Source organism: Lynx canadensis, chromosome E1, assembly GCF_007474595.2.
Source record: "Lynx canadensis isolate LIC74 chromosome E1, mLynCan4.pri.v2, whole genome shotgun sequence".
NCBI lineage: Eukaryota > Metazoa > Chordata > Mammalia > Carnivora > Felidae > Lynx > Lynx canadensis.
Genome location: NC_044316.2, coordinates 5,641,518 through 5,669,248, shown reverse-complemented (window position 1 = coordinate 5,669,248; position 27,731 = coordinate 5,641,518). Strand labels below are relative to the sequence as shown.

Genomic DNA, 27,731 nt, shown 5'->3' with positions numbered 1-27,731 from the left:
ATATTGAATAAAAACAAATGTTTTTTATATATTGTATATATATATGTATATATGTGTATGTATATGTATGTACACACATACATGTATGTATATATGTATGTATATGTATGTACATACATACATGTATATATATGTATATATACATATATTTATGTATTTTATATATTGTTTTTATATATTGAATAAAAACAAATGTATATAAAAATGCATTTTTAAACTTACACACATCCATACGTAATTTCCTCCTGGGGTATTTCCTTGACTTCCCCTTCCAATCCCCTTACTGAATTTTGTGTTATCAATGATACAATGACGCATTTCAAAGAGCTCTTTACAATTCTTTGATGGTTCTTTTTACTTATTTATTTATTTATTTTTACAGCATCTCATTCCATTTTTATGGGTATCATTTTCTTAATTTCCTTCAAGGATACTAATTAGAACTTTCAAAATGTTCTCCTCCTTACTTGCACTGGAGTCAGCTGCTGTGTATGTGTGTGTGTGTGTGTGTGTGTGTGTGTGTGTATGTGATGTGAGCATGTGCGTGTGTGGGGGGGTGTCAGTCAGCTTGCCTTTGTCTCTCGTGCTGTTGGCTTTCTCCAGCATCCGGTGAGCCTCAAGTTTAAATGAAGATCGCTGCCCTGCGTTTTCAAGGAGGCTGGGCAGGTGGATGTGCTTGGGGTGCCTTCCCGAGGTGGGAGCTCACGGACGTATGTACACGTGGACCACAGACCTTGCAGGTGAGTAAGCAGGTGACTGGCCTTCAGGCTGAGGGGCCCCGAGTGGAATAGACAGGCCATAAACTGGGGCACCAACACCCCAAGAGCAGATATAGCCGCCCCCTCCAAGAGTTTATTAGATTACTTTAGACTTTTCCTTCCGGCTGCGGGTTAAATGCCTGGCTGTATGTGGTCTGCCTTCTTGGGAATTTGGAACTAGAAGGCAGAGCTGGGAGAAGAGTGTGGGGAAGCAGGTGGCAAAATTATAAGGGAAACAGACTTAATGGTCCCCCTTCGGCTGTTGCCGGTTCTTCTTCTCGCCCCTGCCCTCCTTCACTACCAATTCCAAGCCCAGGGCTTCCCCCCTGGGGTCCGCCTGGGTAGACTGGCCCCCTCGGGGTGGATTCTGGCCTGTAGCCCCTCCTGCCCTGTGTGATCTGTCCACCTGCTTTCATCCTGTTTCCAGGAACTGATGGAACCATCTCCTTCTAGTTTCCACACTCCTTACTCTTTTTTCTTAAAAAAAAAAAAAAAAAAAAGAACGTACACTATCGCTTTTCAGGGGATCTCAGGATGACATCTCAACCCAGAGCCTCACGAGGTATCTCTGATGAACTGACTTTCAGGAGTTCAGGTGGAAGGCGCAAACGACAAGTGGGTGGGAGACAGCATGTTTTAACAGGGAGTATCTGTCTTATCAGAGGAGCAGAAAGCCATCATGAAAAAGGAGGAGAGAGAAAGAAGGCGCAGAATGGGGGCCAGCTGAGTAGGAAAAAATGTAGCAAGTGGCAAAGTAGGGCCATGTGGCCTCAGCAGACTCGCAGAGCGTCCAGGAAGACGTGGGCAGTTCTGATGCTGGGACATCGGCCCCAGAGCCCTACACAGCAGCAGCCTCGTCGGATTTACCTCCCCTCTGAGGATCGGAGCCCTTACGAGGAAACCCCTTGGTCTGGCATTCAAGGCCCCCGATATCATGCTGCCATATGACCCTTCGAGTCCTACTGCTCCCTCCCGGGCCCCGTTACCTTTTTCCTAGTGACACCGGACTTCTTGCCAGTGCTCATACCATCCCTGTGTTTCCCCGCCTAGCCCTTCACCGACACTTTTCTTCTACCTGGAAGGCCTTCAAGCCCACCTCTACCTTGAAAAAGTCTATCCACCACACTTGGGAGGAGGGAGGTTGGGTGTGGGGACAGACAGGCAAAACACAGTCACAGCTGTGAAGGACCAGGTAAAGTTTTGCTTTCCTCGGTGAAATGTAATCTCAGAGATGTGAGCAGACACCGATTTGCAATTCTATTTATATACAGCCGCCGGGGCTGAATCTCAACCAACTGTATTGTATTCCATGCTAGAAAAGCCTCCCGGAGGCTTTTATGGCGCCCCATGGCATAGAAGGAACAAGGCCCCCTAGTCCATTAACGTCCTCAAGGGGGAGCACGTTCTCGCTCATGAAACCCTCAGTGGCATATCCTGCAGAAGTAACGGCCGTCCAGCTTCCTCATCTGTAAAGTATCTCACCTGCTCCATCGGCCTCGGTGGTTGGGGGACGGGGCAGGGGAGGGTCCGATGTGATACATAAAGTAAGACACCCGTGAGCTCTCAAAGCAGCGTTCACAGAATTCCTAAAGATCTCACTGCACAGGAAAACAATCTAGCCATGCTCCTGTACCCTGGGACCCTCTCTTGTGGCACCTGTCACACCCTCCTTCAAGGTACAGTTACTTGTGGGCAGATACATCTACTGTTACAACAGTCACGCCTCCTGAAAACGTGACTGTCTGCAAAGGTGCTCAGTAAAAATAACAGACTTACGGAAAAACGGGATTGGGGCGGACCAGTCGAAAGGGACAGAACTTAGAGGGGAGTCTGGGCGGCTCAGTCGGGAGGGCATTCGACTTCGGCTCAGGTCATGAATTCATGGTTTGTGAGTTCGAGCCCCGCGTTGGGCTCTGTGCTGATGGCTCAGAGCCTGGAGCCTGCTTCGGATTCTGTGTCTCCCCCTCTCTCTCCGCCCCTCCCCTGCTTGTACTCTGTCTCTGTCTCTCAAAAGTAAATAAATGTTAAAACATTTTTTTAAAAAGTGCAGAACTTTGTATCCAAAGCCCGAAAAATTTTGACAATGCATCCTAATCCTAGTAAAAATGTTAACACAGTTAAATCGCTAGAGCGTTTGCTCCTTGCCTCATGTTGGCCAATCTTTTCTCTCTCTTGCACGCTATCTCTCTCAATGTTTTTATATTACTTATATATTTTATTTATAAACCACAGTTTACAGTTTATTGTGCAACTTTTCTTAGAAATTTCTACACCCGACATGAGGCTCGAACTCCCGACCTCAAGATGAATAGTCACACGCTCCTCTGACTGAGCCAGCCAGGTGCCCCTATTGTTTTTTTCATAGGATTTTTAAAAAGTAATCTCTATGCCCAATGTGGGGCTCGAACTTGCAACCCTGTGTTCAGGAGTTCCAGGCTCCACAGACTGGGCCAGCCGGGTGCCCCACCTGGGGTACCTGTGTACTTCCTTTTCCAAGAGGTAGGTCATGGGCGCACTCACTTCTAATAAAGACCATTTTAATCATGATTAAAGATCTGTTCTAGACAGAGCCTTTCTCTTTAATCCACTGTTTTAATGCAAGGAGAGAAATGTCTTCACCTGTCCTGAGCATCCTCCAGAAAATAGTAGAAACCACCATGGCTCCAAAGGCCTCGAAACCTATTATACTTTCCCTGAAGTTTCAGATTTTTTCCCCTGAAACTCTATACGTACTGGTAAACAGACTCATTTTCTGTTGCTGCTCTAACAAATTACCACAAAAGTATTGGCTTGAAACAACCCAAAGTCATTATCTCACAGCTTAGGTGGTCAGAAGTCCAAAGCGGGTCTCACAAAGTGGGGCAACAAGGTGTTGACAGGGCCCGTCCCTTCTGGGGCCTTCTATGGGAGCATCCATTTCTTGCCTTTTCCAGCATCTAGACGCCTCCCGCATTTCCTGGTGCATGGCCCCCTCCTCCACCTTCAAAGTCAGTAATGGCTGGTGGAATTTTAACCATGGAGTTACCTGGACACACGTCCTCCAGTGTCCGTGTTTCACTTACAACAACCACCGTCATGGGGCACTTGGGTGGTCCAGTTGGTCAAGTGTCCGACTCTTGGTTTTGGCTCAGATCACGATCTCACGGTTGGTGAGTTCTAGCCCTGCATCGGGTTGTGTGCCTACAGCGTGGAACCTGCTTGGGATTCTCTCTTTCTGCCCCTCCCCCACTGGTACAATCTCAATCTCTCTCTCTCTCTCTCTCTCTCTCTCTCAAAATAAACTTAAATCTTAAAGACCACCACGATTATATAGGGCCACCTAGGTAACCCATGATTATCCTCCCGTGTTAAGGTCAGCCCGTTAGCAGCCTTCATTCCACCTGCAGCCCTCATCGCCCCTTGCCATGTAACATAACGTACATCCTGGGGACTGGGCTGCAGACATTATCCTGCCTGCCACACTCAGGGTTTGTTTGTTCTTCTTCAATTGTGAGAAAGCTCGCCTCTGACCACTTCAGAACATTCACAAGCTCGGAAAACTGCCTAAGAACCAGCACGACTTCCAATTTCATCATTGCTCTGAAATCACGTCTGAAGTAGTTCATGGGAAAATAACACGTGCAGCAGCAGTGGAACGGCTCGTGTTCCTCTGCCGGATCGTGAGCCTTCTGATGGCAGGGGCCCCGTCCTTCCCTTGCGTTCCCCACCACACATTCCACACGGTGGGTGCCCCAGTAAAGAGCTCTTGAAACGAATTCCTACTAGGTAGATACATATTTGTACATCTAAGGCAACCCTTTGGATTGAGGATGACCCATCATCCAAGAAAAGCATTGAGCGACAAGAAGAACTTGGGAGGGAGAAACCCCGTGTACCTTGAGCACAAAGTTGTCCTCGGCCTGGAGCTTCAGCTCCACCACGGCCTTCCGAACCAAGGCTTCGAAGTTGAGGTCTCTCCTCCGAGGGACATCCAGGGCAGGAAAGAGGTCCCCAATCAGGCCCATGAACACTGGCACATCATCGGTCACGATCTTGGGGATGTTGAAGTCTCTGAGGGAGCGCATCAGGACCTGGTCCTCGGGGCGGTCAGGGTCTCCTCGCTTCAGGGATCCCGCCACCACCAGCACCGACTTGATGGCCCGCAGGCCCCAGTCATAGTGGTCCTGAGGAAAGGCGGCACGGGTCAGGCCAGAGTCACTGGGATGCAGAGCACCACGTGCCCGTGCTGGCGTCCACACGATTACCAGCGGGTCACTTCCGAGGCCAAGGCAGAGGCACAGGGCAAGACCAATGACACGGGACATCAGGGTCACGGATGATGACAAAGCAGACCCAGAGCATCCCGGGGGCTGGGGGTTGGAGAAACCAAACAGAACCACTTCCCGACCCACCTGGCTTCTCCTTGTACATTCAGAGAGCTGAAGGGTATCCGGGAGGCAGCCATGTTGGCTTAGATATGGCGGAGGCTGAGCTCACAAGCTCTACACCTTGGAGGCCTCCAAACTCTTTGAGGAAAGCAACTGAAAACAATCACTGGTAGCAACCAGTAGAAAGGAAATTCTAAAAGTTTAAGCAAGAGACAGGGGGGCTTGGGTTGAAAGTGGTAGAAAGAAAACGAGATGATTTGAGAGGGGGCCAGAGCGGGCAACGAACAACAGCTCGTCCGTGGTTAGGTGCAGGGCTGTGGAAGACGAAAATGCCGAGGAGGACTCCCAGGGTTCCAGAATCAGCAAGCAAGTAAGTGACGGTTTTGCGTAGTGAAGCAAGGAATGTGGGAGAAGCGGGCTGGGGTGGGGTGGGGACCTGTGGCAGAAACCAGTGAATATGCGGGTTTGGAGGTCACAAGAGAGGCTCAGGGTGGAGTTGTGAATGCCGGCCGCTGGCCTGGACGTTAGTGGTGGTGGGGAATCTACGGAAAGAATGCAATGACCAAGGGGCCTGGGAAGCATGAGGCAACAGGAGAGGCTTTTAAAGAAATCCACCTTGGACAGATTTCACAGGGCCGGGTGTTCCCCGTGCTGTGGCAGCAAAGATGGTCCCTGTGAGCCCCGGACGGAGGAGACACTCAGTGGGAACAGCCCAAGGAAGCCTGACTGGCTGTCCCGGCCACCAAGAGATTCTCCGTCACATCCCGTGCAGAGCCCAACATGGGACCTGAACTCACGACCCTGAGATCAAGACCCAAGCTGAGATCAAGACTTGGACACTTAACCGACTGAACCACTCGGGTGCCCCCTTCGGCATTTTTTTTTTAAGTTTATTTATTTTGAGATAGAGACAGCACGAGTGGGGGAGGGGCAGGGAGAGAGGGAGAGAGAGAATGCCAAGCAGTCTCCAGGCTCTGAGCGGTCAGCACAGAGCCTGACATGGGGCTCAAACCCACAAAACTGGGAGATCATGACCTGAGCAGAAACCAAGAGTCAGACACTTAACCAAATGAGCCACCCAGGCGCCCCCTTCGGCATGTTTTAAGGTGCTATTCCTGTGGGGGGGTCTGCCCTAGGCAGCAGCCACATTTAAGGACAAGTGGTGAGGTACATGGGGCTCGATGACTCACTATCTCCCCAACCCTCTCCCCCATCTCGTGTCCCTCTGGGTAGAGACCGTTCCCTCCAAGGGAGTTTCGTTGGCCACTGAGGTGTTTCTCACGGGACACAGGTGGCCGATGAGGTGCTAAGTAGTCTGTGAAAAAAAATAAGTTTGGGGGCCGAATAAGATTTTTTTTTTTAACGCTAAGAAAAGGAATACGAATCTTTGTTGTGGAAGTGTGCAGAACTCGTACTATGCTTATGGGCGCGTTGACAGAAGGCTCTAATGTTTCCCTATGACATCGGCCCCGAGCCCCGTCCAGAGGTGGGGCGGTCACACGTGACTGGTGGTCCAGCGTCACTAGAGAGAGTACCTGTTTAGAGAGCAGCTCTTTGCACAACCGATAAAGGGTGATGAACTTTCTGGCCAACGCCCGTGCTTCAATGAATCCTTCTGCCACCAGCATGATCTCACAGATCAACTCGAAGTCTGGAACCACCATCGCGCAAGGCCTGTGAACAGGGGACAGAGGGCCAAGATAGTTTTCCTAACCATGGCTGAAGGGTGGCAGAGGGGGGCGGTGCTGGTAAGACAACAGACACTGGCTGGGATCACGGACAGAGGCATCTGTGAGGATAAACATCTTGGCCCTTAGCAATGGTTTCGTCTAAGACTTCCAACTTAGGGATGAAGTGATGAAGGATATGGGACGTGAGTTGTCTTGTCCAAGGTGATGGGTGATAGTAGCAGGTGGGGACAGGATCGGGGCTACAGCTCATGTTGTAACCTGGGTCCAGTGAGCCTTCCACAGGCACAGATCAGTAAAGCTTTGGTAATTAGTAATTTATTACATTAGTTTTTCCTATAATAGATTAGGGACTCCGGTTGAAGAATCGGGTCTCTCCTGGGGTCCACAAGAATCTATATCTCATTTTCTTTTTTTTTTTTTTTAATTTTTTTTTTTAATGTTTATTTTTGAGACAGAGAGAGACAGAGCATGAATGGGGGAGGGTCAGAGAGAGGGAGACACGGAATCTGAAACAGGCTCCAGGCTCCGAGCTGTCAGCACAGAGCCCGACGCGGGGCTCGAACTCACGGACTGCGAGATCGTGACCTGAGCCGAAGTCGGCCACTCAACCGACTGAGCCACCCAGGCGCCCCTCTATATCTCATTTTCAAGACGTGCGTCTCCTCCAAGCCTAGACGCTCGGGGCCTATTCTGTACTTATGTGCGTACAAATGTAAGTATCTAATGCCGAGGTCTCAAGTAAATACCCATTAACCCCATCTTGCCACAGAATGGTATATAGGGGAATTTTTGTCTTTCTGTAAGGATTTACTTTGATTTTTTTTCCTGCCTGGCTCTAGAAACATTTGATTGCAAAATCACTTATTTTTCAAGTTAATTTATTAGGTATATACCAGGAGCCTAAGGTCATTTACAGTTCTTTAATCGCATTTTCCCCAGGCGGATATATGATTTTCACTAACATATAGCTCAAGAACAATTTTCCTTTAAGTTATTTTTCATGGCATTCAAACAGATTCTCAACCTGAAATATTTTGCAACCTGAAATAAGGTTAAACATGCATCCATACAATAGCATGCAACACGGCCGTGGAAAATAATGCTATAGAAGGAAAACTATTTAATGGTACGGGAAAAATTTTTCTTAAATTTTTTTAATGTTTATTTATTTTTGAGAGAGACAGACAGACAGAGCGTGAATGGGGGAAGGGCAGAGAGAGAGGGAGACACAGAATCCGAAGCAGGCTCCAGGCTCTGAGCTGTCAGCACAGAGCCCGATGTGGGGCTCGAACCCACGAACCAGAAGATTATGCCTGAGCTGAAGTCTGATGCTTAACCGACTAAGCCACCCAGGTGTCCCTGACACGGGAAAATATTAATTAACGAAGGCAGGATACCAACTTGTACAGGGTCTTATCCCAAGTTCAAAAAAGGAATATAGTCTGCCCACCCAAGGTCAGAAGGAGGAATGCCAAAGGGTCACACGATCTCTGGATGAAAGCATTCAGATGGGGAGGGCCGAGGTTCTGGAATCAGACCGACTGGGTTAGAACCCCAGTTCTGCGGCTTGCTCCTTGGGCTACTGGCTAACCCCGGTGATCATGATTACTACCCTGGGCCTTTGCGGACTCTGTTTTCTCCCTGAACAAGGGGGGCACGAATAGTGTCTTCCTCACAGGGTTTTTTGAAAACGAGGTGTAAAAGCAGATGTTTGTATTTATCGCTTTTTTTTTTAATGTTTTTATTCATTTAATTTGAGAGAGAGAGAAAGAGAGAACAGGGGAGGGGCAGAGAGATAAGAAGAGAGAGAATCCCAAGCAGGCTCCACACCATCAGCACAGAGCCCAACGTGGGGCTCGAACTCACGTACCGTGAGATCATGACCTGAGCCAAAACCAAGAGCAGGACGTTCAACCAACTGAGCCACCCAGGTGTCCCTGTATTTATTGTTTCTATAAATATTTTCTCCGCCCCCCCCCCACCCCCAATTTTCTTCTATAGATAAATGTTGCCTTTACGCTCAGGGAAAAAGAAACGTAGAGGAGTCCTGACCTCTGTTACTGTTTGCAACCCAAGTGCATTTAATATATAATGTGGTGCAAACAAACAACAGACCTATTCTATGCCATCCGTTCAGGCCTGGTGATGTTCCATTAGGAACAGTCCAGTAGGCAGAAAATCAGAAGCCATGAGGCCTCTTTATTTTGTTGGGCTGGCTTTGCTTTCCCGAGAAAAAGAATGGAGACCCCAGCCCCTTCTAGAAAATGCATTTGCGTTTTCTTATCACAATAAAGAAGATTTAAACGCATGAAAATATCCACTGGGGGCGGCCAAGGCGAAGGAAAAGATACGTGTTCTCACACATCGCTACCAGGAATGTAATTCGGCACTGCTCTTTCTAGAAAGCCATTTGTCAGTGTGCATCAGGAGCCTTAAAAACGTGCCTTCCTGGGGAGCCTGGGTGGCGCAGTCGGTTAAGCGTCCGACTTCAGCCAGGTCACGATCTCGCGGTCCGTGAGTTCGAGCCCCGCGTCGGGCTCTGGGCTGATGGCTCGGAGCCTGGAGCCTGTTTCCGATTCTGTGTCTCCCTCTCTCTCTGCCCCTCCCCCGTTCATGCTCTGTCTCTCTCTGTCCCAAAAATAAATAAAAAAAAAAAACAAAAAAAAAAAAACAAAAAAAAAAAAAATGCCTTCCCAGTTAGCTCTGTGATTCTACTTCTGGGAAGCTTAGCCAAAGAAAATCATCACGCATACAGAAAAAAACACTTAGGTACATAGGTGGACATCACAGCATTATGCATAAATTTGTCTTAAGTGCTAGACAAGGTCCTAATGTTTAAATATGGAGGGTTACTTAATTACGCTGTGGACCACACACTTGATAGAATAACGTGTAGTCACGGAAGGAGGTTTCTTAAGACCATCTAACAGAAGAGGTTATTTGTGATAGGATTACGATCGAGTATGAAACGAAAAAGACAAAACAGTATGAAACTGTGTGGGGGGGGGGCGCCTGGGTGACTCAGTCAGTTAAACGTCAGACTTCAGTTCAGGTCATGATCTCACGGTTCGTGAGTTCGAGCCCCATGTGGGGCTCTGTGCTGACAGCTCAGAGCCTGGAGCCTGCTTCGGATTCTGTGTCTCCTCTGTCTGTCCCTCCCCAGCTCCCTGGCTCTCAAAAATAAAATAAAACATGAAAAAAAATTAAACTTATAAAAAGAAACGGTGTGTGGACCACAAGTCCATGACTTTAAAATATGCATATTTTGGGGCGCCTGGGTGGCTCAGTCGGTTAAGCGGCCGACTTCAGCTCAGGTCATGATCTCGCAGTCAGTGAGTTCAAGCCCTGCCGTCGGGCTCTGTGCTGACAGCTCAGAGCCTGGAGTCTGCTTCGGATTCTGCGTCTAACTCTCTCTCTCTCTCTGCCCCTCCCCTGCTCATGCTGTGTCTCCCCCTGTCTCGAAAATAAACATTAAAATTTTTTTTAAACACACATATTTTAAATACAGCTAAGCAAAAAATAATTTTACTGATGGTAGCATTAAAGGTGTTTTTTTTTCATTTTTTTAAAGTTTATTCTGAGAGAGAGAGAGAGAGAGAGAGAGACAATGCGCACACGCACGCAGGAGGGGCAGAGAGAAAGGGAGAGAGAGGGAGAGAGAATCCCAAGCAGGCTCCACACACTGTCAACGCAGAGCCCGACGTGGGGTTTGAACCTACAGAACCACCTGAGCCAAAACAAAGAGTCAGATGCTTAACCAACTGAGCCATGCAGGCACCCCTAAAGGTAGTTTTATAAGCTTTTTTAGATGTTCCAAATGTCTTCTAATATACACGCCCTACATTTTCAGTGGAAAAAACCAGGAGACCCTTGTCTCCGGGGGCCCTCGTGTGGGGCAGAGCGGACGCTCACCTGAACAGAGCCTTGAGATTCTCCGGCAGCTCCGTGCGGCCGGCGTAGCCCGGGTTCATGGTGATGAAGATCCCCACGGAGGGATTCAGGCGGATCTCCTCCCCGAGGAAGCTGAACCGCTGCTTCTTGTCTCGGATCGCGTCCTGGATGCTTTTTACCTGGGGAACGAGTCAACGGAGAAAGGTCCCTCCGCCGTGTGTCCCAGGGGCGGAGTGGTAGCTAGGGCTGGGAAGCATGGCCATAGCCAACACAGACACCTGCTCCCTGGCCCCCTTCGTGGAAGGACAGGCAAAGCGACGGCACCCTGGACCCTCCGCTGGTGGGCGCGGGGTGCCTGTCTAAAAGAAATCTGGCCGCCTGTTTCTGTATTTACAACACAGCGGCTGAGAGTGAACAGCAAGCGGGTGTTTAACCCTCCCTGTAGTTACCCTGGAAATGCACTAGCACTGATCTCTGGCCAGGCGTTGCTCTGAGCACTTCCGTATTCATTCATTTGCTTTTCACCACGATCCTTTGCCGGCCGGGGGCACTTTACTGCCACCAGCCCCGTCTCTCGATGATGAAACACAAGCACTGAGCAGTGGAACAGTCTGCCCAACCTGACATCGCTCCAAGGTGGTGGCACCCGGACTGAAGCCAGGCGAGTGGATTCTGGAGCCTGGGCTCGTGGCCGCTGCGTGATCGAGAGGGCACTGGTACCTACCGGCTGGGCTTGTTCTTTGTTTAAATGAAATAAAGCCCCCGAAGAGAGTGGCATCCAGAAAACGCTTAAAAGCAGCAGTCAACAGGGCGCCTGTGTGGCTCTGTCGGTTGAGCATCTGACCCTGGGTTTCCGCTCAGGTCATGATCTCACGGTCTGTGGGTTCCAGCCCCGCGTCGGGCTCTGCACTGACAGCGTGGAGCCCGATTGCGATTCTCCTCTCCCTCTCTGGCTTCCCCTCCCCTGCTGTCTGTCTCTCTCAAAATAAACTTATAAAAGTTTTTTTTCTTTTTTAAAAGTCTAGCAGCTAACATGGAAACTGTTAAGGTGACCATCGTCACTGCAGTCGTGGTCCTCAGCCTGGTTTACCTCCTCAGACTGCATCTCTAGAACCGATGGCATGAACACAGCTCACCCCTTCAGGGACGGAGTGTCCTGTAGATGGTGAGGAGTGGAGGGAGCCCCAGAACCAAAGCGAGGCTCAAGCTACATCCCCGGGGCTATTCGTGCCTTTCTAAAATGATGAGACTTGGGGCGCCTGGGTGGCGCAGTCGGTTAAGCGTCCGACTTCAGCCAGGTCACGATCTCGCGGTCCCTGAGTTCGAGCCCCGCGTCAGGCTCTGGGCTGATGGCTCGGAGCCTGGAGCCTGTTTCCGATTCTGTGTCTCCCTCTCTCTCTGCCCCTCCCCCGTTCATGCTCTGTCTCTCTCTGTCCCAAAAATAAATAAACGTTGAAAAAAAAAATAAAATAAAATAAAATGATGAGACTTTTTCTTAAATGGTGGGGATATATGCTAAAGCTTGAGCTGGCTGGCTCTATATTCTAGATCATTCTTACAGCCCCGGGAGGAGAGGCAGAAAGGAGATCACCATTTTCACACCCGGTGCCTTGGAAAGAGCGCTTGCAAAGATGATCAGTGACAGAAGGCGGGAAGGCAGGAGGGGCGCCCTTGTTCAGGCGGGCCCCTCGGAATGTCTCTTGGGTAGTTCCAGCTTGTCGGAGCTCCCAAAAGCAAAACCCAAAAGCCGGGGGGGGGGGGCCAGTGCAAGATTTTGAATGAGCTCCCCTCCTGTCAGCCGCGTTCGGGGTGTTTGGAATAGCCAAGGGTTCCGTGGAGACTGGGCTGCAGGTAGGTGTGTGTGTCCGGGAGAGAGAGAGAGGGGGAGAGAGAGAGAGAGAGAGAGAGAGAGAGAGAGAGAGAGAGCGCGCTCGAGCATTTATGAAAGAGACAGCTGGAGCCTAAATAAGGGGAAAGACACGAAACCACCGGACCGTGTATGGCAGAACAAGGCTCTCTCCAGTGTCTGGAAGAACGGGCACTCACCGGAACGTGTGACAGTTCCGTAATTAGGATTCAGCTCCTTCCCCAAAGCAAGGCCCGGAAGGCCACACGCATTTGAGCTCACGGCAATTAGCTTGAGACTGAAACTTCTCTTCTGCGAAGGGAATGTCGATGCCTTTGCGGCAGAGGTGGTCTCCAGAGCCTTGCACACGACCTCCGGCCTCCCGGCCACCCCGCGGCTTACGTGGGTGGTGAAGGCTGGGCTCTCTCTGGCCCCGGTCCTCCCCATAAAATACACTGAACAGTCACCATCCTAAGGGGCGGGGGAGTGAGTTTAATTGCTATTTACCAACGGCTCGGATACCTTTGGGCGAAGGCTGACCTGGGGCCCTTTCTGCTGACAGTCTGAGTCAGCCTTCCCTCCTGCAACACCGAGGCCCAGGAACCTGGCGCTCAGTGAGACTTTATGGCGCGCTGGAGGGCGGGCGGCGCCCATCTGTAGGGGGCGCCCTTGAGGGACAGCGTTGAGCCCATTCAAGGCTGCAGTTAACGCTGGGGCATCAGTGCTGGTGGCAGGCTCTGTTCGCTGGGCTCACGCTGGACAGGACGGGAGACTGCCTGCCTGGCATTTTCTCATCGTCTTAGGAACAACCGAGGTCCGCGGGATGAGCCTTGGAATGCAGCGGTCAGGGTCCAGGAGGCCCCGATAGAGTCCAGAGGTCCTTCAGGATGTCGGGGGGGGGGGCAGGCAGGGGCAAGCAGGTGGGCTGGGATCGTATGGATTAAACCCCGGGCCCAGCCAGGTGGGGGTGCACACACAGGCAGCCACACACTGTGCACCTGTAGGTCAGGTACACTCCTCCCTCACGGGGGTCTGTTTCTCCACTAAAAACTTAACCGCTTTCAAAGATTTTAAAACCACGCAGAATAACCACAAAATAGTAACTGACGTTTTCTGAGCGCTTGGAAGGCACCGGGCGCTTTTCTGAGTATTTTACGCGAGTTATCCCGTTAAGTCCTCGTCATAGCTGCACGAGATGGGGGCAGATCCTCGTTTTAGAGATGACGAAACAGCCAGAAGCAGTTACAAACCTGTACTACAGATACGCAAGATGCCGAGTTTCGGGAGGTGGGGGAGGGATACGTGGGGCCTCTACACGATTTCTGCAACTTTTCTAGAAGTCTAAAATTGGTTAAAAAATAAAACTCTACAAGGAAAAAAAAAAAGAAACTTGCCAGGTGTCTAACAGTTGGTAAGTGGGGCACCTCAGGGCACCCCAAGTCACCAACCAGGCAATTTGGTGACAAAGCACATACACTTAGTAGCCACTTTCTCAAACAGCCTCTTACTAGAAGGACACCGTGCCAGCCACATACGGCTCCTCATCAAATACATAGCTTTCAGAGGAATTTTGTTCTGTTCTGGAAATAATAATTCCGACACACGTTTCCGCCGAGTAAGAAAAGCTGTATTTGTCACTCACCAAAGAAAACAAACATGGAGAGCTATGTTGAAATGAGTGGTCTCAAATGTGGGTGAGGGGGGGATGATTTTGCACCGCCCCCCCCCCTCCCCAGGGGACATCTGACCATGGCTGGAGACTTTTTTGTTGTCACAACTAGGGGGCGGGGGGGGGGGGGGGGGGGGGGGCGGTTTGCTAGAATTATCTGGCCTCGAGACATGGAGGCCTTTGACATTTGCCAAAGTTGGGAAAACCATGATCTGCAAAATCAAACATTTTACCAATGAGGAAACTGAGGGCAAGGAGGTGTAAGTGACTTGTCCACCATGCCGCAGCTCGTGTCCCCGGGGCCTACCAAATTCCCATGCAAATTATTGGCCCTACCCCAGTTTGAGCCAACCAGAAATGCTGGGGTGGGGTCCAGCTGATGAATAAGGCCTCCAGGTGATCTGGATATCTGCTCAAATTCGAGAACCACAGCAGTCCAGGCAAATCTTGGGTTTCGGCTCATCCCTGCCACTGCCCAGGTGTCCCTGTCAGAGCTGCCCCTCCCCCCTCAGTGCACCTGCTCCTCACTCCCTCCTGCCGTGGGGAGGACGTGTCCCTGCAGCCCGCTAGCCTGGGCCAGCGGGGCTCGAACCTGTGGGTCTTGAGATGCACCCACGCTCCACAGCCCTCAAGATGTTCCCCTCACCTGCCCATCTCCCTCTCCACTCCGGTTCTCGAAGTTTGCTGGACAAAAGAACCACACAGAAAGTTCCCAAAAAAAAGACGTGATGCTTAGGTGATGCTTAGGTCTTGCCGCAGACCAACGAAACCAGAATCTTTGGGCACACAGACTACGCATTTGCACATTCCTGTTTTTCAGAATTGCCCAGGCAGTTCTACGGTGTAGCCAGGGTAGAGGATACGGAGTCAGAGAAGCAGATCTCCAAGGTTATGGTGGGTACGAACCCCTGGAGATCTCGTGGAAATGCAGATTATGTTACAGCAGGTCAACGGTGGGTCTGAGTCTGCGTTTCTAGTAAGTTCCCAAGGGAAACAGATGCTGCTGGCCAATTAAGTGTCCCTGCCACTGGCCCCAACTGCCCCTACCAATTTCAAGAGTCCCCACTGGCCCTCAACCAGATGAGCTCACTTTGTCTTCCAGCCTCTACAGCCTTTAATCATCCCTCTCTCCTGGAGCTTGCTATCTGCCTTATGCTTTTTTTTTTTGAACGTTTATTTTTGAGAGACAGAGAGAGACAGAACATGAGCAGGGGAGGGGCAGAGAGAGAGGGAGACACAGAATCCCAAGCAGGCTCCAGGCTCCGAGCTGTCAGCACAGAGCCCGACGCGGGGCTCAAACCCACGAACCGTGAGATCACGACCTGAGCCGAAGTCAGACGCTCAAGTGACTGAGCCATCCAGGCGCCCCAACCGACTTATGCTTTAGATGTGTGGGTAGATTTTACCCCTCTAGGTCGTGGTGGCCCTGACTGCAGATGAGCAATCCTGTATTCTGTACAAGCCACGTGTGTTTGCCTGACCGTGGGGGCCTGATGGGACACCTTAAAAATGAGGTCTTTCCCTTCCAAGACTGGAAGCTGGTAATCACGGAGGGTTCTGCCCCCTACATCCTCCCGCTGGGGCCTTGTATCAGACACACTCGTGAAGTAGAAAAGTCAGGCCACCTTCCCCGCAGGTGATATGTTTTAAGGAGGTCACGGGCTAGCCCTAAGCTACATAAAACCTGTCAGCTCTTTTTCCTTTGCCCCTCACATTCTAGGGAAGTGGTCCATTCTGTGGTCCGCACTTTGCCCCCAAATGCCATGCGTTATTAAAATCCTGCCCGGCTCACTCCACGCTTCCCTCTGCAAAGGCGGATTGGAGGGTGCTGCCTTCGGCAAGTGCAACCCACTCACCAGGTTTCACGTTTTTTAAAAAAAAAATATTTCTGCGTTTGCACCTTCGACCTTAAGCTCCTCTATCAAAGGTGGCAGGTGGGGAGCTCCCTTGGTTCTGAGACTCTAGCATTTGTTTGGCGCCCTGAGTCCGTGGAGCATTGCTCTGGTGACCTCCCAAGACCTTGCCAACCGATTCGCTGCTTCTAGCTGCTTCCTGCCTCGGCTCAGCACTCCTGTACCACGGGGAAGGAAGGGGCATGGTGGAAATGCCTGGCCAGGGGGCACCGAGGGGACAGGAGGCTGGAGGGAGAGGGCAGTGGAGTGCATCCTGGTGACACTTGTCCCTGGGCCCGGATAACCCGAGGCCCGGTGAGCTGACCGCAACAGCATTAGCAAAATTCCGAAGGAAAAAAAAAAAAAAGGTAGTATTTTCTACGTTTTTTAAAACAGCAGAGTAATTGCTCTTGGAAATGCCACACTCTTTCCCCATTGGGTATGTAATTCTGCTTGAGCCATCGGACAGAAACAGGAAAATACCCACCTACGAGAACACTGACGCACACGCGCTTTTGTGGAAGTTACTAGAAGAGCACAGATAGGCAGGCAAGGAGCCGAAGGGAGGGGCGGGGAGGGTGGAGGAGGACTGTCCCAGCTGGTGCGACTTCTGAACCAATATGCCAGCCTAGATGACTGTGTGAATAATTAAGTGCAATTTTCCCCTTGGACGGGTGTATGATTTTAAGTGGTACAGCCTCCAATTCTGCCCAGGCTGTTGTCAGACCACTTTCTTGAGAACCGTCTCTCCCATGGGGTGTGTTCCTAGACTGCAGTGTGAAAGCACCCGGGAATTCCGGGTGGAACTCATTTAATTCCAGAAGCAAAAAGGAACTGATCTTGGTGAACCTCCTAGGACATCCTGTCGGGCAGTTTCAGGATCAGGTGAATTCGCAGTGTTCATCCATTGCGCCCCGGGGACCACGGCTCTTGGGTTTTGCCTCACCGGTTGGGACGCTAAGTTTGGGAAGAGAGCCTGAGGCTGGGCCAGCTGAGAAGGAGCGAAGGGTGTCCGGGAGACTGGATAGACCTGGGCGTGGACCCTCTTTCCCTGCTCTGTATCCCCCTGCCTTCTGCTTCCCTTCAACCCGTTTCCGACCGTGTTCAGGCAACGACGATAGTGATCACCAACATCATGGCCACCACCATAATCAGCACCATCACGGTGACTAATATTTGTCGCACGCCTCCTATCCGTAGGGCTTCAAGGGCTCTTACACGTATTAACTCATTTAATAATTATTACAACTGCATCTGGCACGTACTGTTATTAACCCTCTTTACAGACGGAGAGCTTGAGATGTGGACTTGCCCCAAAGCACACAGCTTAGTTAAGTGGCAGAACCGGGGCTGAATACCGGCTGTGCGGTTTCAAACGTGACCCACGCTCATAACCACTTCCCCGCCCCTTGCCCGGGTCACCCCACCCCACAAGAACCTGTTTCTTTTCAAATCCCAGCTGCACACGGGGCTGCTCACAGCATCTCTGGAACGCGAGATGAGCTCTGGGCTGACCCCGGTCTGGCTCTCACTGCTTTCCTGTTGGCTTTTCCCCTGGGCTTCTCGGAGGGACACGGCGAGATGGCCTTCTGGAAGCCCCCCAGTGCTGAGCTGGGACACCAAGGGTGTAACTACTCAAGTGAGGGCAGTCACAGCCAGGCAGCCGGGCTGGAGAGCACGAGAGAGGCCCTCTGAGGTCTGGGGCCAGCAGCCAGGAGAGAGGGTACAGGGAGTCAGACAAGCAGAGAGGAGGGAGGTGGGCACCACCTAGGTAGAATGAACAGAGGATGGCGGGCAAGGAGATAAAAACCCGGGCGATACGAGAGCTGCCCGTTATCTGCAGTAGGCGACTTAAGGAGAAAAGCCCCAGGCGCACATTATAATGACAGTCCTCGATCCCAACGGCCACCAGGGCAGGGAACAGCTTAGACTTCCGTCCCAATTCTCAGAACCCACTGCGGGCCGAGATTTAGTACTCTGAGAAAGCTTGATTTTATTCATGTCACTCTATCTTCTATCCTGAAATTCACACAGGCCGCGAAGGGGCGCAAACTGGGCTCTAAGTCGGCAAGGTGAATGCAGCCGGCACCGTGCTTTCTTGGTCCGGCTCAGGTTTTGGTTTTTGTGTGTTTGGTTTTTTGTTTTGTTTTGTTTTGTTTTTTAATTGAGTTGACAACTTTGAGAAGCCTGGAGATGTTTAAAAAAAAATGTTTTTAACATTATTCATTTTTGAGAGACAGAGCATGAGCGGGGGAGGGGCAGAGAGCGAGAGAGCGAGAGCGAGAGCGAGAGCGAGAGAGAGAGAGAGAGAGAGAGGGGGAGACACAAATCCGAAGCAGGCTCCGGGCTCCAAGCTGTCAGCGCACAGCCCGACGCGGGGCTCGAACCCACAGACCGCGAGATCGTGACCTGAGCCGAAGTCGGACGCTGAACCGACTGAGCCACCCGGGCGCCCCAAGAAATCTAGAGATGTTTTTACATAAAAATCTGGACTTTCAGAGGCTCTCTAAAATTAAAAAAAAATCTGGCGGCCCTGACGTGCATTCTTCCAAAGCAGAGGCGTGCTAAGTGTTGAAGCAGCAGCTCGCCAGGAAAACCAAATGCCCCCGGTCTGTGGCACTCGCCAGGTGCCACAGCTGACCTCAAGCCACCGGGGCAGCAGCCTGGAAACACACACCATCGGCTCCCGCGACCCAAGCTAGTCAAGGGCTTTCAGGCCAAGAGAGTGCTCTGGACAGCCACTCGACTTATTGTTCCTACTAACTCCTGCGGAATCCAACGGTCCTAAGGAAAGAGATCAGCACCGGGAACGGAAGAAGGAGCCCTCGGTTTTGCAACCTGCAGGAGCCTCACCGAGCAGCAGGCCAGACAGGAGCCCGTGAATGGGAGCACCAGACTGGCTGTCAAAATCAAGGGCTGGAAGACCGGATGACCTTGGGAGGCGTGGGGGTAGTGAAGGGACCCTGCGGAGCCCCCTGACCATTCAGAGCTCTGTTTCTCTTTCCCTGAACTGTATACACGCCACCGTGGAAATAAAAGCCACCGGTAGGGGGAAAGTTAAATGGCTGGACCGTATGGACTCCAGGCACAAGCTGGGAGCACCCGTCATGCCAGCCCCTCGTGCCATCACCACCCAACATTCTCCACCGCGCAGCACCCTGACGCTGGCCTTGCCTGGCGGAGGCAATAGAGGTGGGGGGCGGGGGTGGGCTATGAAACCACAAGCATCCCCAGCAGGAAACAGGGGCGCCCGGCTTATAGGAAGGAGCCCAGAGCAGGTGTCAGCAAAGGCTATGCTTTGCTGGGGTGACCGGGAGGCCATGGGGAAGGCCGGGGGGCTCCCACTGAGGCCCCAGCTCCAATCGGGACCCCCAGGAGAGACCACTGACTTCACAGCCACTGATCTTCCTCCTGCTCAGCCCCTCCTTAAAACCACTGCCAGGCAGAGGGCAATTTGTTTTGCAGAAACCTCCAGGGGCTCTCCGTTGCCTGCTGAAGACAGTACACATCGTGGCATTTAATTAAGCCCGTCTGCTGTTTGGTTCGAACCTGCCTCTCAAGCCTCATTTTCTTCTCTAGCATTTTATCCCTTGTATCTGACAGATATCTGTGTCTAGACCTGCACCTGGGCAGTGTGGGTGGGGGTGCTGGGTTCAAGTCCTAACCTCGCCACCTGCCAAGAGTGTGACCTGGGACCAGTTACTTTTCTCTGATCTTTGGTTTCTCTCCCTACCCCGTGTGTGTGTGTGTGTGTGTGTGTGTGTGTGTGTGTGTGTGTGTATCTATCCTTGTACACCTTGTACAGATGTGAGGATATGTGAAAAGTACCTGGTACAGGACAGACTTTCAACAACAGTTTGCTCATTTTCCCCCTCCCTCTCCCCCTCTGTCTGCTCACTTCCTCTGTCTAGAAGACCCTCACCCTCATCCACATCATCTCCACCTTTTTTAAGGCCTGGCTTAAAAATAATGTGTCTGGGCGTGCCTGGGTGGCTCAGTTAGTTGAGCGTCTAACTCTTGGTTTCGGCTCAGGTCATGATCTCATGGTTCAGGAGTTCGAGCCCTGCATCAGGCTCTGCACTGACAGTGCAAGGCCTGCTTGGGATTCACTCTCTCTGTCCCTCGCTCTCTGCCCTATCCCTGTTCACTCTCTATTTCCCTCTCTCAAAATAAATAAACAAACACGGAAGAAGGGAAGGGAAGGAAGGGACATAGAAAGGAAGGAATGGAGGGAGGCAGGGAGAGAGGAAGCGCCTAGCAGTCTTGCCCCATATTGTGAGTCAGGAGTTAAATCACTTCTAGAACACTGAAGAATGCTCGTGTCCCCCTCAAGAACTAAAGTCGTTTTAAAGTTAGGGATCACGTCCTACTCAACCAGGGACCTTCACCCTAGTTTTGAGCGTAGCACTTACTATGCCATAGGTGTTGAATGAGTGTTTTCTGGATAATTTGAAAGACAAGCGGCAGCTTACATAAATCTGCCCCAAACGTGACTTCCTTCCGTCAACAACATTCATCCTGTGATCCTTGCTTTAGATACAATGAGGTGAATTGGACCTAGGGCGCTGGAACAGCTTGCCCAGACTCAGCGACAAAATGGAAGACATTCCCAAAGTCCATGGCCTTTCCAAAGAGCTGGGCTCCGCCATCTTGTTTGTTCCTCTCCTCACCCCCGTGAAGCAGAGGGGACATGTTACAGAGAAGGAAATGGAGTCCCATGGCCAATAAATGGGCTCACCTTGGTAGGGACCCACAGGACGCCCATATCCTGCACCGGCGTCCGTCTGAGAGGGCAGAGGAAGGAAGGGACGTGAAATGCAAGGGGGGAAGGGGACACGGAAGTGGACAAGCAGGGTTGAAAGCAAGAAGATGTCGACTTCCACGGTGCTGGCAACAAGCCCATGGCCTCCCACCTACTCCCGACCCCCATACCTGCACCGCCACCACTGATAAGACCTCCACAGAGATTCGATTAAACTCATCAAAACAGCCCCAGGCGCCGGTCTGAGCGAGGCCTTTGTAGATGTTGCCACAAGACTGCAATGAAATGTACAAAGATTAAATCACTATCAGCACGGGGTTCATCGTTACACATCTAAGTCAGTTTCCATCCTTTTTGTTATAGATACTTCCAGTCCCCTAATGACCGCTGGCTTGAAACTCATATTAAAGTTTCAAGGGCAATTACGTTTTTGACGGCTATGGGTGCCAACGTAAGTCACGGGATCAAATAGAACCTTTTCAAGACACTTGGACCCAAATCCCTTCAAAATGTCATCAGGCTTGCGTTACTGTTGATTCTGGAGCTTTCAAAATCCCAGGAAATGAATAAAATATTATTATTATTATTTATTTATTTTTTTTTTTTGCACCATACAGACAAAAAAAGCCTTCCACTCCGCCTTTGGCACACACTGATAAAAAAAAAAAAAAGTTTCTATCTGTATCTTGAGATCCGTGCCCAAACACCCAGGCTTCCCAGCGTGATAGGAAGCTGGGGACAGACGGGGGACGTGATAAGATCTATAGAAAATTGAGTGGCAGGTAAATCTTTTCAAATGAGAGCAAGAAAAGAATTTCAAAGGGGAGATGGCCTATCATCTGTCCTGAAAATAAAAACCTCCTGGGCGTTCAGTGTGAACCAGTAAACCAGGAAGCAACACAAAGGGGAAGGTTACAGGGAGACACTCTCAAGGCCACTGTCAAGGAGACATCACCGAAGCCCTGGGAAAATGCAAATAGTGGCCAAGTCCCACTCGTTTCCCCCATAGCGAGCACTCGCTGACCGTCAGCTCTGAGCACAGCTTGCACACTAGTCACTGAAGGGCTCAGTCCCTCTAAGGACTTCCAGTTAGGTTGTGGACAGAAATCATACAGCCAAAGCGGGTAAATTGCCATGTGAGCAGTGGTTCCGATGGACAGAAGACACAGACGTTTCGTTGTTCAGAGGAGCGGGTCAGCGCACTCTCCAGAGATCCGTTTGGCCGAAAGAGGTAAATTTCAGACAGCATCACGACCTCTTTCGCCCAAGTTTATCTCATGGAATGCCGCATCTGGGAGACGCTCCCTGAAGCCACGGCGTTTGGGTCGATCAAGTTTAGGAAACGCCACATTCTGTAACCCTCTGTTGCCAATTTACAACAGATGTTAGGATTTTAAGGGGAGCACTGAGAAGTCCTGCGCAACGAAATTCGGTCAGTGTCTGTTTTATGAGCAGGATTTTTTGTTTTCCTCATGGGAAACCCTGGTTTTCTCAGGATGCACGCTGGGAAACGTGTGGTGGACAAAAGAGAAGAAGGGAAGTCAGGAGACCTGAAGTGTTGGTATCTCACAGAGCCTATATGGGATCTTCATACCCTGGGAATGCTCTTATTAGCATCCGTGTAGGCAGAATGGAAGAGGGTAAAGTAAGGAAGGGCCAAGGGCTTTCTAGAAGTAATTATTATGGTCAAAGGATGACCAAAATCATGATACGTCTAGAGAAAAATAAAGGTGCCATCTTGGCTGGGAAATTGAATTACAAGGGCGCCTGGGTAGCTCTGTCAGGTGGGTGTCCCATCTGACTCTTGGTTTCCGCTTTGGTCACGATCTCACGGTTTGCGAGTTCGAGGCCTGCATCGGGCTCTGCACTTAGCAGTGTGGAGCCTGCTTAGGGTTCTCGCTGTCTCCCTCCCTCTCTGCCCCTCCCACGCGCTCTCTCTCAAATAGACTTAAAAAAAAAAAAGTTGAATCACAAAAGAGGCCATGGTTAGGGAAAGCCTTGAATTATTCTAAGGGGCCGTGGAATTTTGGAGCAAAGCATGGTTAAATCAACATTTTAGGAGAACCAGCCTAATATCACACAAGCTAGGCTGGATGTGAGGCAGCCTTCGAAAAGGAGGGAAGAAGGGGCGCCTGGGTGGCTCAGTCAGTTAAGCATCCGACTTCAGCTCAGGTCATGATCTCATGGTTCATGGGTTTGAGCCCTGCATCGGGCTCTGTGCTGATGGCCCAGAGCCTGGAGCCTGCTTCGGATTCTGTGTCTCCCTCTCTCTCTGCTCCTCCCCTGCTTGTGCTCTCTCTCTCTCTCTCTCTCAAAAATAAAGAAACATTAAAAAAAATTTTTTTAAACTACATTTGCTGCTTCAGCAATAGCATCTTTGAATTGAGATCAAGGGGGAAAGTACCGTGGCCAGAAAATAAAGAACGTCTTAGCATTAATGCCGCGATGTCTTCCAGAAAATGTAGCCAGGCTTATGGGTTTTTCAACCAGAACTAAAGAGAGGGGAGCAGTAACTTTGCCTTTTCCACTAGTCTCCACACTGTTGTTGTGTCTGCCCTATGACCCAATGCCTCTGTGTGGCATTGAGAAGGCAAGGGGAATTGTGGGGGTCCCCGACTACAGCCCATCTCTCCTCTTTACCCCAACCCCACCCCGTTTCACCACCCACCCCTCCCCACATTCACTAGGTATCATTCCATTCTTTGAAGTCTCTCCTTTTTTCTTTTCCACTTATGCTACCCTGATGTCTGGCTGCTGACCATCCCTGGTTTGAACAACTGCAAGTTTCTCAGCAAAAAATCTTCCTCCTTCCAGTCCCGTTCTGCCTCCACTTGTCTTGCTACCCAGGAGTCATCCTCAGATGCCATTCGTTTTCATCATGCCCCGCCTTGATTTCTGAAGCCTGCAGGGTCTTCCTGATGGCCACCACTTCAGGGTCATGTTCTCTCCTTGGCTTTATGTCCCCCCCCCTGCCCCCGGCTTCTTGTTGAACCCCTCTCTCCTATTTTCTGTTCCCTCTCAGGCACTCGGCTGCTACTCCGTATTTATTGCTAGCTTTTCCCTGGAGATACGGAGTTATTGTGAGTTTCATGAATGACCCTTTGGAATGACATCTGGGGAAGGGCCAGAAGGCTCTTCCTGACCCCCATTCCATCTTCTCCATCATCCAAGCCATGCCCTGTGAGGACAGGTCAGGGGAGAGGTCAGAGCAAGGAGTAGGGGAAGAATGGGATGCACAGAGAACTTGGTCATGTCTTTACCCTTGATGTTTTCATAGGCTAGGCGGTGTTAAAATGGCACACGCCCTGTTTGGCAACACCCAAACCTTAAACAGCCTTCGGTCTCACATCCTCCAGGATGTTCTCGACCAGCGTGCCCTGTACTCTTCCCTGTCTCTGAAGTCATCCAGGGATTAGAGTTCTTAAAACACACATTCTACGTGCTCTTTGGTATCTCCCCTAATTATTTCACGTATCTTTCTTGTCTTTCCAGGTAGACTGGGTTATACTTTGTCTGTCTCTGTATCTATCCATCATTTATCTATCACCTATCCATCATGCTCTCATCTCTCTCTCTTTCTCATCTCTCACCTATGTCTATTTATATCATCTATGTATCCATCCATCCATCCATCCATCCATCTTCTCATGATGCACAATGCTTGCTGAGCAATGGCGATACTCAATAAATTGGCTGCTGGAGAGTGCTTTGTGATGAAAATAATTCTCAAGGACTGGACAACAAAGGGAAGAGGAGGTTTGCAAACAGTGCAGTGATGCCGTTGGTTACAAAGGACATTTGGTGCCTAGGAAGGGACCGCTATCCTTCTAGTGTGTTTCACTACAGCTATACCCATTGTTCTTCTTCCGATCAGTGCTTCCTCCGATCTAGGCTAGACTTGACCAGAGCTTTGCACAGTCCAGACAAACGATGGATAGACCGCTCCTCTCATCCTGTACTCTCAGAGGAATTGCTGGGGTCAGAGTTCAGTAGTAAGTGTTGGAAGAATTGGGTAAGATGGCCTCGGTGACCCCTGGCCCATGGGGCGAACTCCTCTATTCCTGCTTGACATGTCAGGCATAACTTTGAAGATATTTTGATTTTCTTCAATCAAAATTCACCAGGTCTTCCACATCTAAATGAAATATCCTCTTGGGTGGCAATGCTGCCTTTGCTCAACTAGAGAACAATCTAGAAACTTAAAATAATTCTTAAAGGTTGAGTTTGTTTGAATAGAAAAAAAAACTTTGGGGGGCGCCTGGTGGCTCAGTTGGCTTAAGCGTCTGACTTCGGCTCAGGTCACAATCTCTCAGTTCGTGGGTTCGAGCCCCGCGTCGAGCTCTGTGCTGACAGCTCGGAGCCTGGAGCCCCACTTTGGATTCTGTGTCTCCCTCTCTCTCTGCCCCTCTCCCACTCACACTCTGTCTCTCAAAAATAAACGTTAGAAAAAACAATTCAAAAAAAGAAATAGAAAACCTTTCTTCTTTCAGCCTGGCTTAAAGAGAACTATCACTGTAATGTGTCCAGCAGTAAGAGCAATCATGCTAAAATTTAGACCCAGTGAAATATGGGGAAGACAGCTGTTTTGGGGTCTGAATCCTCATTTTTGTTTGCTCCCCGGGGAAAAAAAACATGGTGCTTTTTGGCTGCTGCAACTCTTTGCACAGCAAAATTTTATGTACGAGAGAAATTATTAAAGTTACAGCTGATGAATCTCGTTTGGAGTTCTATATGTTCCCTTGAAGTCTCTAAAATTATTTTTAAATTAAATTTACTTTGTACCCATCATACCGTGATTTCTATGTATAAATATTTAATCTACTTAATGCAATTGTTTTATTTTTTCCCCCGCTATAAATTTATTTACGTGCCATCCTGTTGCAAAAGGGATGTAAGACAGTTTACAAAAATAATACAGGAAAACAAAATAAAAATAATGAAAAAGTGAGAATCTTATTCCATTTTTTTTTATAAAGAGCATCTATAGGAAATCTGGTTGTAAGCAGAATATTTCTACCTAAGAAGTGACCTATAAGCCTGTCGTTTTCTCTTGCTTTTCTCTATGACACAGGACTTGGAATATATTTGAGAAGACGATGCTGAGCGCCTGAGTGAAGACCATTACCCTTGCATTTGTCCGTTGTGAGCATCGAATCATTGATTAGGAATGGAGGTTAATCGAGTCTGACTTCAGAAGTCACACCTGCCTGGGGCACCCGGGGGGGCTCAGTCAGTTAAGTGTCCGACTTTGGCTCAGGTCATGATCTCACAGTCTGTGGGTTCGAGTCCTGCATCGGGCTCTGTGCTGATGGCTCAGAGCCAGGGACCTGCTTCGGATTCTGTGTCTTCCTCTCTCTCTGCCCCTCCCCTACTTGCACTCACACTCTCTCTCTTTCAAAAATCAAATAAAAACATAAAAATAAAATAAAATGAAAAAAAAAAAAAGAAGTCACACCTGCCCTTGTAGAAATTCTGAGGAAATGCCCACTTTTCCAGAAAAGCACAAGTATGACTTTTATGTGAAAATTTTATGGTAGCCCCTTGTGAGCTTCTCTGTGGTTCTAGGTCAAACAGTGAACTTAAGTCTTCAGCTATATGTTCAGCTTCTCCATTGTACGGGTCACAAAATGAAGAGCCTCACATGAAATAACCCACCTATGGCTGCAAAGTTCATCAGTGGAAGCCTATAGGCTTATGGAGAGGTCAACCAGCTCCAGGGGTCAGAGATCTTCAGGTCTCCTGGGATGCAGCCAGCAGAGCCCTCCAGGGCCGGGCCTCTGAGCCGGGCCAGGGTGGCATGGATGAGCCTGGTCCCCAGTGTGGCCTGCCCCCCGGTCCCCAGGCACCCCCACCCAGCCGGGCCTTACCTTGTAGTCCATCTGCTCTGAGCAGTTGAACACGTACACCATGACGCCCAGTGCTCGGCCCAGGTCCTTGGTGGTCTCCGTCTTGCCTGTGCCCGCGGGTCCTGCCGGAGCTCCGCTCATGGTCAGGTGCAGAGACTGAGTGAGGGTGATGTAGCATCTGTCAAAACGTGGGGGCGTGTCGGTCATTCTCAGGGCCCCAGGTGGCCCGGCCCACGGCTTGGGCCCTGCTGGGTCCTAGGGAGCTAGAGCTGAGGCTCTGGAACATGGCGGCCAACAGCCTCCATAAAAGGAAAGCCAGAGCCCCCACTGCCAACTGCTCCCCACAGCACTGTGGGGAGCACTCTCTGAAGAATCCTCTGATCGTGATTCTCCCTCCCTGAGCTTGCCCCTGCTCAGTTTTCTAGCTCATTGCCCATTTCTCGTGTCTCCTTCAGCCCCAACACTCTAAGGTGCCTTCACGTACAGCTGTTCTCACTTGCTCGTGCTCTGTCTTGAAGGTTTGTGTGCCCCACCTCCCCAGCTCCTACAGTAAAATCCTAACCCCCCAAGACTACGGAATTGGGAGGTGGGGCCTTCAGAAGGCGATTAGCTCGTGAAGGAGGAGCCTCAGGAATGAGATTAGCAGCCTTATAAAAGAGGCTTCAGAGGGATCCCTCGTCCCTTCCGCCACCAGGTGAGCCCACAGTGACGAGATACCTGCTAGGAGCCAGAAAAGGGCCCCAGACAAGAACGTGACCATGCCGGTGCCTTGACCTGGGACCTGCCAGCTTCCGGAACTGTGAGGAATGAATTTCTGTTGTTCATAAGCCCCCCGGTGTATTGTATTTTGTTATAGCAGCTCAAATGGATGAGGACACTCAGACACACGAGGACTGTGCTCGTCTCTCTCTCCTTCCCCCATCCAGCCCCCCGCCCTTCCAGTCTACCTGAGTCGTGTCCTTCCTCAACATGGTCGTTAGTAGCCTAGTGGTGGCCACTCATCCCTTGG

At 50.4% G+C, this 27,731-nt stretch overlaps 1 protein-coding gene across 1 annotated transcript in view; it reads right to left on the bottom strand.

The window, feature by feature from the left end:
- The window catches only part of DNAH9 (dynein axonemal heavy chain 9), a 280,228-nt gene that overhangs the window by 142,910 nt on the left and 109,587 nt on the right, over window positions 1–27,731 (bottom strand). Inside the window, exons 27-31 of the mRNA XM_030296313.1 lie at window positions 26,744–26,900; window positions 21,047–21,151; window positions 10,729–10,886; window positions 6,661–6,799; window positions 4,634–4,921 (exon numbers count right to left, since the gene is read on the bottom strand). Of these exons, the coding sequence (XP_030152173.1) occupies window positions 4,634–4,921; window positions 6,661–6,799; window positions 10,729–10,886; window positions 21,047–21,151; window positions 26,744–26,900 (847 nt within the window). The remainder of the gene's footprint in view (window positions 1–4,633; window positions 4,922–6,660; window positions 6,800–10,728; window positions 10,887–21,046; window positions 21,152–26,743; window positions 26,901–27,731) is intronic.